An 18,775-nucleotide genomic window follows, 5' to 3' on the forward strand; every position below is an offset into this window, starting at 1 on the left:
GAGCAAATCCTGCTGAACCACGATTTGTGGTCTGCATCCATAAAGACTGTAAGATTTGACTTATTTTTAAGTTGACAGAGCCAATAAAAATAAAAGATATAACTGTTTAAAGAAATTCAAGTTTTTTGACTACAAGCTATATAATGGAAAATAATACTTTCTTCACAAAGACCAAGAAGCATATATGTGCTACACTGAAGAGTACCCTACATTTTCATATAACTCCTTTTATAATCCCTGCCCCCCCGCCAATTAAAAGAATTAGAACACAAACCAAAACCAGCTTGCATATAATATCAATGAAAAAGTAGCATTCAATTCTGCATACCCCCTTCCTCCAAAACTGGGAGGGGAAGAATAGGACAGAGAGCTAAAGATACAATATTTTTGTGCTGTAAGAAAAGAGCATTTGCTTTACAAAACAACAGCAACATTTATGCTTAACACTGAAGGTCAAAAAATTTCTTGGAAAATTTATGAGTACTCCCTAAGTCTTAGAAAACAAGCTCAGTGTTTTTCATGAGGATAAAAGATAAACACCAACCTAATGTAAATCCCAAGCACATAATGAAGTCAGATTTCATTGTCTACAAATTATTACTGATACAACAGAGCGTTTCAGAACATTTGCATTTCTATGCTGTCCAAACAGGATACTAGAACAGTGGGAAGACATGTGATAAATGAACACCTAAGATGAGTTTGAAAAATGTTGCCAATATGTTCCCTAGAGAAAAAAATGTGGACATCGAAGTTTTTTGTCTGGCTTCATCACCTGCAGCCAGTCTGTGTCACAATAGTAGGAATGCCTGCATTCCCAAAATAACATGACCCAGTTTTGGGTGGTTAGAGCTACATGCAGCCAAAACCCACGTGCGATTATCCATGTAGTCCTATAATTTAATTTTGACCAAATAATTTTAGCAGTTCATGTATGAAGTATACTATTATTACTAACAAACGTTATATATTTCACAAACATGCATTTACAAAGAACTTCCTTTCTTTTTACTTCCTGAAACTTTAAGTAATATAAAAAAGAAAAATGTAGCCCTTGCTATTTAGATATAGCGAAAAGTAGGTAAAATGGACACTGATCACAATCAAGAGTAACGACTTCACTACATCTTTATATTCCTTCACATATAAATGAATATTTGCAGAGCCACGAAGACGATTAAGGGGGTGGAACATCTCCCTTATGAGGAGAGGCTGAGGGAGCTGGGTCTCTTTAGCTTGCAGGAGACTGAGGGGTGACCTCATTAATGTTTATAAATATGTAAAGGGCAAGTGCCATGAGGATGGAGCCAGGCTCTTCTCAGTGACATCCATTGACAAGACAAGGGGCAATGGGTGCAAGATGGAACACAGGAGGTTCCACATAAACAAGAGGAAAAACTTCTTTACGGTGAGGGTGACTGAACACTGGAACAGGCTGCCCAGAGAGGTTGTGGAGTCTCCTTCTCTGGAGACATTCAAAACCCGCCTGGACGTGTTCCTGTGTGACATGATCTAGGTAATCCTGCTCCGGCAGGGGGATTGGACTAGATGATCTTTCGAGGTCCCTTCCAATCCCTAACATTCTGTGTGATTCTGTGATTCTGTGAATCTCACTGCATTATGAAGTATTTCTAAATACACAATAGATAAAAGCTCGTGACTGCTTATTTGCCTAAGGAGACTTTAAAAAAAAAAATAAAACCAGATCTCATTTAAAAATGTATATGCTCAAGTAATATGCTACAATACATTTTAACTCAAAGATATGTTAAAAAAACCCTCAATTTAAAACCAAACAGGCAAGTGCTAAATTTTAATCTTTCAAACTCACACATTTAAAGCTGCCAGCTTCTACTGATTATACTGGAAGGTCGCACTAGGCATATTTGATGGAAATCATACTCTACAACTGCACAGTAACACCAAATACCATGGTTATTTTAGGTAATTAAGAGACAGCTTGGGTTTTGGTGTCTTGGATGACAAAAGCAAGCCTTTGGCAGGATTTCTGGCAGCACCATTACACCTAAAATGTTACTCCAAAAATCAAATTGATCTTATCTTGGTGGCCCAGATGTTACAGTAATTTACAAAATAAGAACCTACTGCTCAGTTGAAACCACATGTAATAATTAAACAGACCTGCTGCTGTGACTTGTGTACTTGTGAGCAATTTTACATTCTCCTTAAAAATATATGTAGATTAAAAGAAATCCACTAAAATACAAGAGAATTAGAGAAGTTCAAAGAGCAAATCATTCCCAGATGATCATTTTAGCCACAGATTTGAACTTGACTATCACTTGAATTATGATTCTTTCACTGAAGATATGATTTACTATTAAGTCAAGATTCTAATGCAACACTGTATTTAAACAGTTTTAAGTTCAAGTTTAAGTTTACCTGTATCCATCTATTAAAGTTTAATTTAATTATGAAGTATTATTCTCCACTGGGACCAAAAACAACCTACGGCCACCACAGTGTAGTAACCTGAACTCAAAATATCCATACGGCAAAGTTCTTTAATGAAATAAAGCCTCAGATTGTTTAAAGATTACTTAGTGGTAAACCCAACATAAAAAAGCCTACTACAGATAATAACCAAGCAATCATGGAGCCAGATAATAATCAAGCACATACGAAGACAGAAGTAACTGCAGTAACAATTTTATGTACTTTAATTAAATAAAATTGACATATATAGTAAACTAAGCAAGTGATATTGCAAATCTCCCACAACACAAAAGCCAGGTTTAATTTTTGACAGTTGTCTTTCCATAGGCAAGAACTATTCTCAGCTGCAAGACTAATTCAGAGTCCGAATTTCACAAAACTGTGAAGTACTGATTTTAAACTCAAACAGCCTTTATCAAAGTACATGATGGACAGCACAGGGAAGGATGGGAAGAGAGCAAAGACAGGCAGCATAACAACCAAAACAAAACACAAAGCCATCACTCACATATGTGCACGTGTGCAAGCACAGGTATGCATACTGCAAACCTCCTTCCTTAGCTCTTAAGAAAAGTTGATGAGAATCCTGAACTTGACTGACATCACTCAAATAAATACATCCCACTCAAAGAAATAAGTCCTGAATAAGTTTGAGGCTTCAGGAAAAGTCAGCTTAAAATGATTTCCACTATTACACTGTCATTAATAACATTAAGCAAGCTGAAATGAATGCTTCTTGCTTAGTAATCTAGAAACAAAAAAAGACTGCTGCAAAAGATATGCAGATAGTTTACAGTAAATAACTGCCAAGCCCTAGTATTAAAAGCAGCAATAAAAATCAGAATTTTAGTACCGTAAATACATCTGTCAAATAACTCTTCCTAGTTCTTGTCTTTTCTAATTGAGAAAAAGAAACAAAATAGAGCCCAAATTCACCTAGGACATCAACAAGCAGAATCAGCTTTGTTACTTGACATCATGTGAAAGTTGCACATGCCCTTCTCCAAGAGATTAATATAGCAGTATCACTCAAAACACAACGGTATAAAAAGCTGTAACAAAGCAGTTCTTTGGCTAGTTTTCGGATAAGATTGTCTTAGACCAATTCTATTGCAGCTTAAGTCTAAAGCGAAAAAAAAAGTATTGCTGTGGAAGTTATGCCTGAAGCACAAATTAAGCAGTAAAGACATTAGTATGGCTTAAACAGATTCAGTTAAAGAAACTCTTAGGGCCAAACACCGTCAATGACACATGAATTTTGAATTTCTCACCTGTTCTGCAACTCTAATTCCTGAAAATCCTACAGGAAAAATCTTAACTCTGACTAATAATGCTATACCTTAAGGTGCAGTCAGCTTTGTTTGATTTGCAGCTTCTCCCCGCCCCCAAAAAGCAAACTAAAGTTCAAGCTTCCCCAAAATCATTCTGCTCAGAAACAAACCTGATTCACACAGTCCTCCAAACAAATGAGTTGGTGTTGTGCATAAACCAAGAGATATCTTAACAGAAAACACATACGCCTAGAATCATGAAACTGTCTAAAAGGAAGAGAAAGCAGACAAACTGCAATATCTAATTATTACATTACGTAGAAGGGGAAACATTAGCAGGAATATTGGTACTTACTGTGCCCGGCTCTCTGTCTGCTCCCGCAGCAACCAAGAAATGCACAGACATGCCCGTTCAGACACAGAGGCAAGAACAGAAATAAAAAGGGGGGAAAAAAATTAGAACACAAGCCACGAACAGTTTTAAAATGGCTTTTATTTATATAAGTCATTGCACATTCCTAATACAGTGATTTCCTGAAAATTACAGTATTTTGTAAACATGACTTACAGTTTAACCATACACAAAGCCTAGTTTTATTTCATGACAGAATAAATTATTTTCTTTTCAAAAATTAGTCAAGTGCAATTTTGCCCAATATTTAATTGCATACGAGAATTTAAGCCTATGAAACTAAAGTAACAGATGCAATTATCTAAATCTTTTGTTTGAACGCATTCACTTCAAAATTTAACTTCTCGTTCCCCCTACCTTCCCACCCACCCATTTAACAACATTACTTTCTTTGAAAAAAATACCCATTACGCAGTTTAACAGTTTTCCACAATATGGTGCAGGCCACTGGCGTTACAACTAAACAGGATGCCAAAATGCCCTGCAAATTACAGAGCAGGTGACACCTACAGATCCCCTTTTAAAATACTGAAAAATTCCAAGCTGAATTTTGCTTCAGTGGTATATATGCAGACATTTTTAAGTTTGCCAACAGTTTTTTTCTCATTCTATATAACTTGAATTCTTTAGAGATGCACATAATTTGCAGCAATGCGCAAATTTGACAATGTCCTAATCAGGCCTGCCATGCCTCTCACCTCTGTGGTGTTCTGCATCGTGATGCTTCTTGTCATCTTTTATTGCCAAGTGAGACTGCCCACCCAAAGCACTAGAAAGGGCAAGAAGGCCAGCACTGCTTCCGAGTGGAGGGATTCCTGGAGGCTGAAGTCCTGATGGATGTGGTGTTATAGGCACTGGAGGTCCATGGCCATGGGAGAGATGTTGAGCCTGCAGCTGCTGCTGCTGTTCCCAGTGGTATCATCATCCCCAGAGGAAGAACACATAGCACGTAGTTTGGGAAGGAGAATGGAGAAGTTTTGTTAATTATTGATAATCAACAGTAGATTTTTTTCATGTTTGTTTGTTTTAAATCTAGCCTCTCCCCTTTGTCCCACCACACTATACAGACTGCATTACATCATGCTGTCTGAGGACAGCTCTGCTCATGTCATGTCCCATAAACCACAAAAGGCTAGCTGGATATTTGTTCTGCAGCCCAAGGAATAGGTTCAACTACTGTAGGTTGTTTTGGGCACCTACTGCCTACCACAGCGTCACTGGTGACAAACAAACAGCAGCAGCAGAAGGCCCAAATACCTTTCCCTTTCTACAGAAAGGAGTATCACTGCTCTGGGAAAAAAAAAAACAAGTTTCACTGGCAAAACTGATTTAAACTCACACCCCTCCCTTCCCCCAGTTTGGAAACAGTTAGTAGGTTTCTATTTTGAATATTAAAAAACCTGAAAGACACTGCTCAATTTCATATTTAGTGTAGTTAAATTTATATTTTATTCTAGCCAAGCTTTTTGAAAAAAAAAAATTATACAGGTTGCATGGGCCTTTGAGCAACCCTGGTCTAGTGAAAAGTGTCTCTGCCCATGGCAGGGGCATTGGAACTAGATGAACTTTAGAGTCCCTTCCAACCCAAACCAGTCTATGATTCTATGATTAATTCATGAACTAACACTGTGTTTAGGAACCAACTTTGAGCCTAAAATCCAGGTATTCCAGATAGCATCAATAAGGTCATGGAATTCCCAAGACGAAACATGGTATTAATGAATTAAAAAGCAGCTTGCAAGATCAATATCATAATGAGTGGACATACAAACCTATAACCAATCTGGCAAAATAACCTGTAAGCAATTTTAGAAATACAGTCCTTATAATGGAATGACTTCCCCATAGTTTACATGTTAAGATATTTTCTAGTTAAAGATGTTATGGTTTTATTAATATTTTCCAAGTCCAGCTAATCATTTACTTTGTCCAAAATGCTAAGCACAGATTTATTTAGAAAATTAAGCTTCAAAACCATCTTTAGCTTAGTCAGGGCTCCCCTTTAGTCTGCTACAGGTAAACAGATTTTCTGCCTCTTCCTGGCTTCCTTGTGGTTGGGCATATGAACAGAAGACACGAAAAACCTCTCCACCTTGGCCATGTTTCACCATCCCTCTGCTGAATGTAGATACCATGAAAAAAGCTAGAGTACCACCCAATTCATGGGATCAAAGAGAAGACAGACAAGCAAATATCAACATGATGAGCTCAGCTAGACATGAGTTTGACCTGGTGAATGCTAGTGGTCCTTTAAGAGCAGGCAAAATTGTTACAGTACTGCTGACAGCTACTGAAATCACACCTAGACTAAAACTCACAATATTTCACAAGTTACTCTAAAATAACTCAACTCAAAATAATCCAAAAATATTCCATCTGCTTCCATAAGTCACAAGACTCTTCAAGACAAACTGTCAATACCTGCATTACATTTACTGGCATATGAACGACTTATTTTATTACTATTTAGATAACTACTGCCCCCCTACACTTTTATTTCTCATAACCCCATTACAAGACATGCCTTGAGCTGTTTATAAATTTATGTAGACACCACTGACTGACACCGAAGAACTCTGGACTCAACCTGCTAATATTTTACTTTTCTGCTGTCCCAATTGTAATGCAGCCATCATTTACTTATTTTTGATACACAAATCTTAAAATTTACTACAATCCCTTTAGTCAATTCTATAAAGCCACAAATTTACCAAATCCTTCTCAAATCATGTATCAGGAATTTCTTTTCATGTGCTGCATAAAAAGCTTCACTAGTCTTCACTGTAATACATACATCTGATTGCTATCCTTGCCAACTTTTCAGTATGTTTAAAAAGCAAGGTAAGAGAGAGGTGGTTCTTTTTCTTCTATTTTAATGTGTCTACAACTCAAAAAAAACCATTTTGATCGAAGTATTAAGAATTATGTTTATTTGAAGTAGTTAAAGCACTAGACCACCTTCTATAAAATCAAGTAGCTATTGCTAGTGAAACTTTATTTAACTGAAGCAGTATCAGTAAAGAGAACTGTGAAGTCTGACAGGACTGCAGGGATTTTGAAGGGTTTTTTTTTGTTTTTTTTGATCCAGCCTCTAAAGAACAAGAGGACATCTGTCTCCTCACAGACTTTATCAAGACTTTAGTAGTTTCCAGCATGTTTCCTCTAATCAGGAGATAACCTCATGTTTTGGCAGGCTCTCTCAGAGACATGGTATCTTAGTCATCCCTGACTCTAGCACTCTAGCCATGGGACAACAGGCATCAGCAGTACTGTACTGCATTCATGGCACTGGTTTAACTTGTCCCCAGCTGCACTATCACACTGGATTACCTAGCTGTGATGTACAATTGGCTACGAACAAAAAGTGATTTATCCCTTCCAAATTGGTTTCACGGAGAAAAACCTCCTCCCTTCTCCAACAGTGAGCTCAAATTAGCTTCATTTGCAGTGTAGGCATGGGAAGGTCATAACAGGGAAATGAAGATAAATTGTTTCCATTCTTGTCCCTATCTCTTCAGGAAGCCTGTGAAGATTCCCTTTATTTATACCTCTCTTGTTTGGTTTAATTAGCAAACAAGTTAACCCGTGTGATTTCAGGAGGCATAGCTTAAAGTCTTTAGAAATCAAACTGTTAGGGACACGTTACCCACAATTTCCCTGGCTCTGCTTTGCAGACTACACACAGGGTATTTCAAAAGTCCCAGAAATGAAGAACTGATTAATCCTCTCTAACACGTTCTGAAGCTAAAAGCATGAGACGAGAAGAGCTACCTCCCGTTTCTCTGACAGGACTGCATACAAATGTTGGGGAGCAATGCCCAAGGTAAGGAGTAGAATGGAATATGAGAGCTGTAAGTGGAAACATATCACTCTGCATAACATCTTAGCAGCTTTGCAAAACGGTTACTGAGGGTAGCAGAGGAAAATAGTACCCGAAGATACTTAAATATCCAACTACGTTAAACAGACTTAAGACTGAAAACCTGATCATGGTCTTCTAAGCCAAAGGTATATTGTGATTTCATGTTTATTATCTAAGGCTCACTGCTGTTTAAGACTGAAGTATATTGATTTATTGTTTATATATTACCTATTCATAATAGGTTTAAAGTTCTTCTTAACTCATAAAGATGACCCTTTCCAGAAGTTCATGCTCTTTTTATTTAAAAAACTTGAATTTTTAAAAGAATATTGTATTCTCATTCTAGAATAGAAAAAGGGAATACGTGCTGCACACAAAGGAAGAAACTAAAGACCAGGGAGATGGGTAACAGCAGCACTCACCAGATGTGTTTAGTAACTAGACATTTGCCATAGTAGATCCCAGAAACAATAATGTTATGCATATAATCACTTTCCCGTCACTTCAAAGACACCAATGCCTGCTCTGTCACCTTTTAAGAGCTTAGCAGCAGTGACATATAAAACGGAATAAGTTGGCAGCAGTATCATGGTCTACTAGGCATGTTCATTAGCAGTTAATTAAAAACTAGACACCTGCCATAAGAAATGTGCTTAAAAAAGGATGAGCAACAGGTCTGTCTTACTACCAATTATTATCATTACTTGCAGAGCAAGGACTGTGTCCACTTTCAGAGGGAAGTGGGAAGGTAGGGTGCAACGATGCATACATAAGTGACTGCACTGAGATAATTAGCCATAGCAGTGATTTTAAAAGCATCAGTAGTTCACCCACCATTTTGTTTCAAAAATGGAAATTCTTCAGATTTGCAAAGGGAGAAAAGGAATGGCAAATTCAGCTTACTATACTGTCTAGATGTAGGTTTTATTGCCTCAAACTTTTTTTCCCGGTATCCCCCTAACCAGACAGCAAAGACTCAAAAATCAACATATGAAAAACAAAGCACTTGCTTCTCTGAGCAAGCACCTCCTAACAATTTTAAAGGTAGTACAGTTTTTCACCTTCAACATCCTAGGCAAGTTCCAGCTACAAAGAACTCTTTAGGACTTAAATTTTGGAATTAATTTTCTAACTCTGCCAGAGACTTACAGAGACAGAATCAGTAAGTCTTTGTGAACGGATTTCCTAACATAAACAATGACACGTCTCCTTTAAGCTTTTTGCTTATCAAGATAGAGCATGAGCTCCTACAATTGCACTTCCCACCTTGAAGTATCTCTGTTGAGGTCACAAATACCTATGGCTTACTTAAAAATCTGGTTTTGAATTCCTAGCATTAAACAGTTAGAGCATTCTTCTGTTCTTAAATAGATGTGCGATGTACACTATTCAGTATCTATTGAAAAGCACTGAATTAAAAATTCAGATGTAATTGTACATAAACAGTGGAAAAAAGGTTATACCTGGTCCCAAACTACAATAGCTGTCTTCTCTTGTGCTCGTCTAAATAAATACCTGAGAGCAGAAAAAGTTTTCAAAAATCTTATCAGCACTAGCACCAGTAATACTATCAACAGATTCCCCCAAGCTCCATAGAGGTGTTCTGAAAAAATATCTGGCAAGCACAAAAGTCATTTAGAGACCTAAAATGTAAAGGGCACTATTTCATGTCAACTTCTGTAAAACTGAAGAAACGTAATTTTGTTAAACTCAAGCAGGCAGAAAGTCGTGAGAGAAAAACACGTATTACTGTGTTCAGTTTCACTGCCATATTCTCTCCCTTCCCAAAGGGAAATCTTCAGGTTTTTTATTTGCTCGCTTAAGTAGCAGAAGGAAGTGAAAGCCTGTATCAAATGTCTATGGCCAATAAACACACGAGGGCCACTGTCTGCGTACATATAGCTAGCCGACCAAGCGATAACCTTCTCCCTTACTGTTTAGAAATAGTGTTAAAACCAACATTGCAAATGTAACCTTCCAAAAAAAGGAAACAACTCAAGATTATGCTCCTGTCAGATCCCATCTTCTCCCTCATTCTAAATAAACCCAAAACCCTGCACAAACCACCCACACTACCAACAGTCAAATCTAGCAGGAGTAAACTTACTAGACAGTATAAGCCAGTTTCTGTAGGTACTTTCAAGAGAGTATTTCAGCTACAGTGAAAAACGTATTGCAGGATGACAACCAACCTCCCTTAAGAATATATCCATATTCTTCTACAATGGAGTGACTACATCAGCGGGCAAGGGAAGAGCTACAGGTATCATCTACCCAGACGTCTGGAAGGCCTTTGATACGGTCCCTCACAGCATTCTTGTCACTCAATTGGAGAGGTATGGGGTTGACAGATAGATTGTTAGATGGATGAGGAACTGGCTGGATGACTGCATCCAAAAAGTCAGTAAGAATCCAAAGAATCAATGGCTCAACATCATTGTGGAAACCAGTAACTAGTGGTGTCCCTCAAGGGTCCATAATAGGACCAAGACCATCTTCATCCACTACATAGCTAATAGGATTCAGTGCACCCTCAGCAAGTTTGCAGATGACAACAAGCTGAGTGGTGCAGTTGATTCGCTTGAGGGAAGGGATATCATCCAGAGGGACTTTGACAGGCATGAGAAATGGGCCCATGTGAACATCATGAAGATCAACAAGGCCACGTGCAAGGTCCTGAACCTGGGTCAGGGCAATCCCCAGTATCAGTACAGATTGGAGGATGAATGGATTGAGAGAAACCCTGAGGAGAAGGAGTTGGGGATACAGGCAGATAAAAAATTGGACATGCATCAGCAATATGCACTTGCAACCCAGAAAACCAATTACATCCTGGGCTGCATCAAAAGAAGCATGGCCAGCAAGTCAAAGGAGGTGATTCTCCCCCTCTGCTCGGCTGTCATGAGATGCCCACCTGGAGTACTGCGTTCAGCTCTGTGGTCCACAGTGCAAGAAAGACATGGACCTGTTAGAGCAGGTCCAGAGGAGGGTCAGAAAAACAACCAGAGAGCATCTCTCCTATGAAGAAAGGCTGAGAAAGTCAGGGTTGTTCAGCCTGGGGAACAGAAGGCTCTGGGGAGAGCCAGTTGCAGCCTTTCAATACATAAAGGGCACTTATAAGAAAGATAGACTTTTTACCAGAGCCTGTAGTGACAGGAGAAAGGGCATCAGTTTTAAGCGAAAAGAGGGTAGATTTAGATTGGGCATAAGGAATAAATATTTTATGATGCGGGTTGTGAGGCACTGGAACGGGTTGCCCAGATAAGTTGTGGATGGCTGATCCCTGGAAGTGTTCAAGGTCAGGTTGGACAGGGCTTTGAGTAACTTGATCTGGTAAAAGATGTCCCTGCCCATGGCAGTGGAGTTGAACTAGACGGTCTTTGAAAGTCTCCTCCAATTCAAACCATTCTATGATTCCATGATATGTGAACAGACTGATGTATGAGCTACCCAATATGGACTGCTTACTACTCCATTTTCTAACTTAGCTTCAGCAGCAGCAGCTGTATTTCCTCTTCATTGCTTTTGGAGGTTTCTTTTTCCATGATAATACCACCGTTAGACTAACTAATCACAAAGTGTGTTAGCATTCCCTACAAGACACTTCCCTCTGACCTATGAACCTCAACCTTCAGTGCCATAGCAGCAATCTGCAAAACTAAGCTCTGAGTTTGCTTTCTTTTGCTGATGACACAAAACTGGGAGGAGTGGCTGATACATCAGATGGCTGTGTTACCATTCACAGGGACTTCAACAGGCTGGACAAATGGGCTGACAGGAATCTTATGAAGTATAACAAGGTGAAGTGCAAAGTCCTGCACCGGGAAGAACAATCCCATGCATCAATACATGCTGTGGGCTACACAGCTGGAAAGTCCTGGCAGACACCAAGTTAAACATGAGTCAGCAATGTGTCCTTGGGGCAAAGCAGGTGAATGGCATCCTGGGCTGCATTAGACAAAGTATTGCCAGCAAGTCAAGGAAGGTGATCCTTCCCCTCTACTCATCACTGTTGATGCCACACCTGGAATACTGTGTCCAGTTCTGGGCTTGCCAGTACAAGAGAGACATGGACATACTGGAGAGCATAGACGATGGGCCTAGAGAAGGTTAAACAGCCCTGTCTCTCTCAGCCTGTCCTCGTATGTGAGATGCTCCAGTTCCTTAATTATCTTTTGGTCCATTGTTGGATGGCCCAATGAGAGGGCAAGAGGCAATGAGCACAAACTGAAACATAGGAGGTTCCTCCTGAACATCACAAAACATTTTTTTTTTACTGTGTTGGTGACTGAGCACTGGTTGCTGAGCGAGGTTGTGGAGTCTCCATCCTTGGAGATGCTGAAAAGCCATAGGGACATGGTCCTGCACAACTGGCTCTAGAGGGTCCTGATGACTTCCAAGGGTCCCTTCTAACCTCAGGCATTCTGGGATTCTGCAATTCTTATTGCTTACTGTTTTCTCCCTGTTTAAAAGTGTTTTAGAAAAATGAGAGCCAGCTACTACTATAATTGCTTAATTTTATCTCTAACTCCTTTGAAATATCTGTGTTTGTTTTGGTTCATTTCATTTCCTTACTTCATTGTCTTCTAAATGCTCAGATTTTATTCTAACAGATAAGAAGCTACACTATACCACAGTAAACAAACTTTAAAGTGTCCACCACTGCACATCTAGCTAGTAAACCGAGAATGGAGCCTTTGCAGTTTTGCAGAAGTTTTAAAATAACTATCCATTATGTGAACAAGCCACAGTGCCTTGGGTGCAGGAAGAGAATGTCCCTTCAGGACAAAGAAACAGCGTCTTCAGCAAGCCTCTTCCATCTATAAACCACATGAAATGTCATTGTACTACAGAGATTTAAGTCCACAGAACGACAGTACTGGCAACAGCTATCCAAAGCCATATATTTCATACATATAAAATTTGTGTGGCAGTGGCATGATTATTTAAAGACCTAACTGTCTCATGGGAAAAATCCTTTTTCATGCTTTATTACAGAAGATGCATAGGATAGCGTCTTGGGTCTTACCATTTATTTTCCACTCCCACAAAGAAAAAAAAAAAAAAATCAAACTTTTTTACTGAAAGCAAATATCAAAATCAGAAAAAAAGATGAAAAAGTTATCTTGTTTGTTCTTTGTTTTTATTTTTTACTACAAGAATCTGCTTTAAACTGCTGTTAAATTTCTGAACAGAAGGCTCTTTGAAGTTTTTCAGAGTTTCTGTTTCCACTTGTTCAAACAACACAAACCACACTAAGAAGTCTCAATTGCACATCAACTTTTTTTAAGCATTAAGGGGTTGCATAAATTGCCTCATGTAAACCAGAAAACAGACGCTATACTAGGATAAAGGCAGCTTTCCCCCGTTCCCCAAGCAGTCCTTTTCTTACAAATTAACTTTATCTCTAATGTAACTGAAATAAGGCTGAGAAGTTGTATTTCACTGCTCTGCTCATACGGTGATTATAAGAACATTAACAAACTAAGCCCTTCTGCCACCTTATCTATTAAAAAAAAAAAAATCAGATCCAAGACCCTCAGCACACCCAAAGTACTCCATGAAGCTACTGGAAAACAACATGAAGTTTATGGTTCTCATTAGTCTTCTGTCTGTTTTCCTTTAACTCCTTTTCTACTTGGTCACTTGATTCCTTCCTGCCTGTGTTATTTCCCTCCTTCTCAGAATTCACTTTCAGTCCTCTGCTATGGGACTCCTTTAGGAATTACGTCTTGTCTCTTCTTTGTTCTTCAGAAAACTCAAAATAGGAAAAGCAATGCTGATTTCAACTGATTCATGGAGATTAAAAAGACTACTTCATGCTCTGGTGCTCTCCCTACACTTTTGTACATACTTGTTTCACTGTAAAATGTATTTCTACTACAGGTTTATGCTACACAGTTTTGCCATAGAATACTAACCTGGCCAGCTCTAGCAGCTGTTGTTTTTTTTTTTTTTCTTTGTTCTTCCTTGCAGTACATTAAACTACATTCTTTAATCTTGCTAAAGTAAGGAAAGTTAGCATAAACACTGACAAGCATAATTCCCCATATACTTGCTCTATAAGGATAAAAGTTCTTCTCTAAAGAGAGAAAACAAAAACTAACTGCAGTCATGAGGCTGCCATATTAACTTCCCTGAAACAAAAATATCTATTTATTCATTGGTGGTGTAGTTCAAGAGAGAACACAGATTCTAATGTGGGGCCAGCAAACCACTGGTGTACGTGGGTCACCTCCAAAGAGTCCACAGAAGGCAACTGAGACAGCCAACAAGGGTCAAAGCAGTTATACCAAAGCCTGCATCTACCTAGCAAAACTCTAAATCCAATTTTTCATTACTACAACAGGAAATTTTTTTAGGAGCTCCTTAAAATCCTTATATATGACAAATACTAAATAGACTCTTTAGCTTGTATTTTAGAATATGTTCTGTATTTCATGAGGAATTTTTTTTTAAAACAAGGAAAACGAGATCTCTCAACACAAGAAAGGCTTGGGTTGCTATCAGTTTGAATTACATAGCCAGTACCAGCCTACCTACAAGTACAGAGTACTTCTGTTGAATCACAAGATTCCATTTTTAGATTTTAATATTGTAGTTAGCTTTATACCTATAGAACTGATAAAACAGGTCTTCAGTGCTCCCCAAATAATGCAAATATAAAAATAATTTCCAAGGGTAGCTTATTAACCATTGATTAGTTCCCACATCACCATTACAGATCGCAGACATATAGACTGCAACGGAGAAAGAAGCACTCTGTCTTTTCCTTAGTACTATGCTGAGCAGCAACTCTAATCTTTGCTGTGCCTTTCTCTTTGTAACTTTAAACAGCTAGGTTTCTCTGCCCTTCCTTCTGGCATTTCAGAGGGCAAGCCCAGGCACCAGAATTAGACAGATAAAGAGATATTACACTTCAGGGCTCTTCAAAAAGATCACTCTTGTAAAAAGTAATGACAGATGTGGGTGACCCCACCCAAGTGATTTGTCACCACACCCAGAGAATGAGGACATCAGCTGTTCTGCTAAAGTGATCAGCAATTAACTACTTAACAAAAGTTTAGTGATAAATGTTAAATGGCAAGATTTTTAACATCCCATTTACACAGAGGGAATAATTATATAGTAATGCCAGCATGACTGGCACCTTCACAAGAGCAGATCTGCACTAGCAGCCTAGCTATGCTATGGAGCCCCTGCAATCCTCCCACATCGGCAGAGCCCTGCAGCGAGAACACGGGATATCGTCAGCAGATGGAATTCTTCCAGTTCAGCGACATCTTCTCCCCAAGGTGCATTAGCACTTCACTGGTGTAGCTGCAACCACATAAGGGCTTTTGCCAACATAAAAGAAGGGTTTTCTTCCCTCCTCCATGCTTTTAGGCACTGTAAGTCAACCTAAAACTTAGTACCTTGTACTAAGTGCAGGCCCATTGAAGCATGGCTAATGCTTCTATCAGCAGCTATGCTGGCAACACACAAGCAACCCACGAACTAAAGACGCCCTTTTGCTAGCGTAACCTTATATGTATACACACACATATATTAAGATATAAAATATATCATTGTATATATATGATATGTAAAATATTGTATCATTAATATATACTACATATACTATACCTTATAAATACTATTCTGTATATATTACATATATATTGATTGTTTATACTTTTAATATAAAAAAATACAAGTTCTTATGTGTGTTTCTATATATAGCTTTTTCATTGATAGCCATTCTTCTAAAAATATGTATTACAGTGCTGGCTTAAGAACCATTCCTGTCTCAAACAGTTCATAGCAAAAAAAGGAAACAGAAACAAGTCAGAAGAGCAAGTTCTAAGGGTCCTTGTACTAATAATGGTTTTGTTTTTTTTTTCCTTAGATTAAATTACATTGAGGTTTTTTTTCCTTAGGCTAAGCTCTGAAGAAGGGACAAACAGCAAAGCCGAAGTCGCATTGGAGGAAAAAGACTTTGCAACAATGGAGGAACCAGAAAAGCCTTTATAAAGGACAGATGGCACAGGGCAGCAGCGAGTGGAGGGGCAGATTCAGAGGAAAAACAGAAAAATTGATCCTTGCACAGGAAAACATGTCTTCACCAAAGGACTTCCCAGACTCTAAATGAAAGTAACAAATTCAAAACCACACTCTAAAAAACTTAAATTGTCTTGGTCCAGACAAGACAAAGGCTGGTTTTCTGAAACCTGTTACACTGTCAGTGTAAGTTCACGAACAGAGCTTTTCTTTAATTTTAGGCAAGTACACATTGCTTCCTCTGAAGACTCAGACGCAAGCCTTAAGTCTGTAGAATGAAGCTGTCAGCACACATTGCTTATGGTTTGCAGAAACTGCCAGCACATTTTTTTTCTGGGGCAACGATAAATTTCTGCTATTACTCACCTTCTAACCTCAAATCTATGTCTTTGCCCTTTTAGCTACTGTTAGTATGCCACTACCATACAACAACACTTCAAAAGCATGTTCCTGCTGCCACAGCAGCCAAAAACAACTAGTTCAAGCATGCATCAATTTGGAAATGACTTAAAGATATTACTCAGGGGGTTTTATTACTGATTTAATACTTAAAAAGTATTTATTTTCCTTCCAGGCTCTTTTAGTCTCCAGACATTTAAACCTTGCTGAACATGAAGATAGTAATGATGGAGTAGAAAGGTTTTTTGGTAAACTAAAATCCAGAAGTTAAACATAGTATTTTAAATTACACTCATCACCCTTTGGTCCCAGCTACTACTAGCTACAAAAACATTTCAGAGAGATCAAAGAATGAAAAATATGACAGTCATGAGAAAAGCATTACATTGATTTTTATTTACTGTTCCAAGCCACTGATCAGATTCTTTACATTCTGTAACGACCTCAGCCTACCAAATGACAATCACTTCTGAGCATGAATTTGAGCAATCCACTTTTGCTAATCCTTTCTTTTACTACCTCAGTACTACTGCTTTTAAGTATTGCATTTAAAAAGCTACAGTTAGCCAGCACCTTTAAAACCAGTATTGGACATTTGCAGGAAATTGCTATATAATACAGCAACCTCAGTAGTTCAGCAGGTACTCTAAAAAAAATTAAAAATAAGGCAGTTACCAGATACCAGGGATCCTGCAGTTGATACAAACTCTTCATCATACTGAAGAGTTACAGCAAACTGCTGTACAAACTGTGCCTTTGCACTGCCTTTAATATTTCCTAAAGTTATCCTAAATGTCTATGCTAGTGGCGCTCTGTGCAAGAACAAGGAAAGCAAGCTTCTCTCTCTTCTCTTCCAGTCCACACAGTCCCCTATCTCAACAGTTTGCCTTGCTCTTTCCCCACAAAATACATAACAGGTTGCTGTTTTCTTGCACATTTCCAGTGTCTAATATTTACAGCACTTGTGTCCACCTATATCTTCCTCCAGCCCCTCTGCACCTCTCCCTCTGCACTTTCCTACTCCCACTGACTCCATCTTTGTCACAGTCACGCAGTTACAGGTATATTTCGCCTGTGCGGTCCACACCACTCCCATCAGCACACTGAGTTAGTTCACCTCAGTGTATCAGTGTTTGCTTCTCACATCTAGACCTTACTTCCTTTCGGATCTGTATGCTTCGTTCTTTGCACTTCTACCGCAAAGTAGTCCAACTTACATCATTCAACATGAAAACTCCCAACACCTTCCCCTATCCCTACTCATGTTGCAGGACAACTCCATCATCATGCCTTGCTTCATCCTTACTCAACTAACTTCCTTGCATTTGATTTCACCTCACGTGCAGTCCCAGATGAGTTTCCCTTTCGTCTGGACCAATCGATTCATTCTTCCCATCCAACTCCTTCCTCCTCCAAACCTACCATATCTCCGACTTCTTTGAAGAGGAGCACTGAAGGTCACATCCTATTTTTATCTCAGCCTACTGACTATTCACCTACTCAAATTCCCCCACTTGTCTTACTTCAAGTATGAATGCAAAGCAGACATTTGCAAGACAGAAGAAGGTATGCTTTTCTCTTTGGTTTCTCTCCTTTTACTTCCTTGATAACTTAGGGAAAAAGCGGATAATATTGACAAAAACTATCTTCAAACATGGAAAGCTATTCTACCTGCATATACTTTCATCAAGAGAGATGCTCTGAATCACTCTCTAGAGGAAGCAATCCTTTTCTCTGGGATTAAAGAACATACCCTTCTATGCCAATCACATATATATATATATATATATATATATATACACACACACATATAAAAATACATTGACGCTCTTCTGCCTCAACCACCTTCAAAAGGAAACCCATCCCTAATCCCCATTTTGTCTTTCTGGTAGCCCTTCCACATTCTCTTTATTAAAGCTCACTGAACACACTTTCTGTAAATCCTTACCTTGAAATGTACTATTCCAGCATTCTGATCCAAATTCAGTCCTTTCCATTCCACTGAAACTATTCCTTCCAAACCAGTCTGTTTAACAGAACCATTTGGGGCCAAGTTCACAAAAAGAACGAATTATCTCTTCCAGCATATCAGTCTGCTCTGCTTCTATCTACCTAACCCTTCCTGCAACCACATTCTCAGTTGACTTTTCTGGTCTTCTTTTTATTATTGTCACACACATGCATTTTTCTAATCTTACCAGTCCCCCCTGCACCTCTTTCCTGCTGCAAAACAGACCAACTTACAGCTCTATACCATTCAAAGTGTACATCCCATATCCTCAACATCTACTCAGTAGACAGTAATCTAGCAAGTGGTACCAACTCACTGTTGGT

The 18,775-nt window shown here is 38.7% G+C and overlaps 1 protein-coding gene across 3 annotated transcripts in view; it reads right to left on the bottom strand.

The window, feature by feature from the left end:
• The window catches only part of LOC137675816 (transducin-like enhancer protein 1), a 78,167-nt gene that overhangs the window by 31,516 nt on the left and 27,876 nt on the right, over positions 1-18,775 (bottom strand). For 2 of the 3 annotated variants that reach the window (XM_068422040.1, XM_068422038.1), the window contains exons 7-8: positions 4,839-5,043; positions 4,084-4,100 (exon numbers count right to left, since the gene is read on the bottom strand). In XM_068422040.1, the coding sequence (XP_068278141.1) occupies positions 4,084-4,100; positions 4,839-5,043 (222 nt within the window). The remainder of the gene's footprint in view (positions 1-4,083; positions 4,101-4,838; positions 5,044-18,775) is intronic. The other variant, XM_068422041.1, reaches the window with a different exon arrangement.

Source organism: Nyctibius grandis, chromosome Z (assembly GCF_013368605.1).
Source record: "Nyctibius grandis isolate bNycGra1 chromosome Z, bNycGra1.pri, whole genome shotgun sequence".
Lineage (NCBI taxonomy): Eukaryota > Metazoa > Chordata > Aves > Nyctibiiformes > Nyctibiidae > Nyctibius > Nyctibius grandis.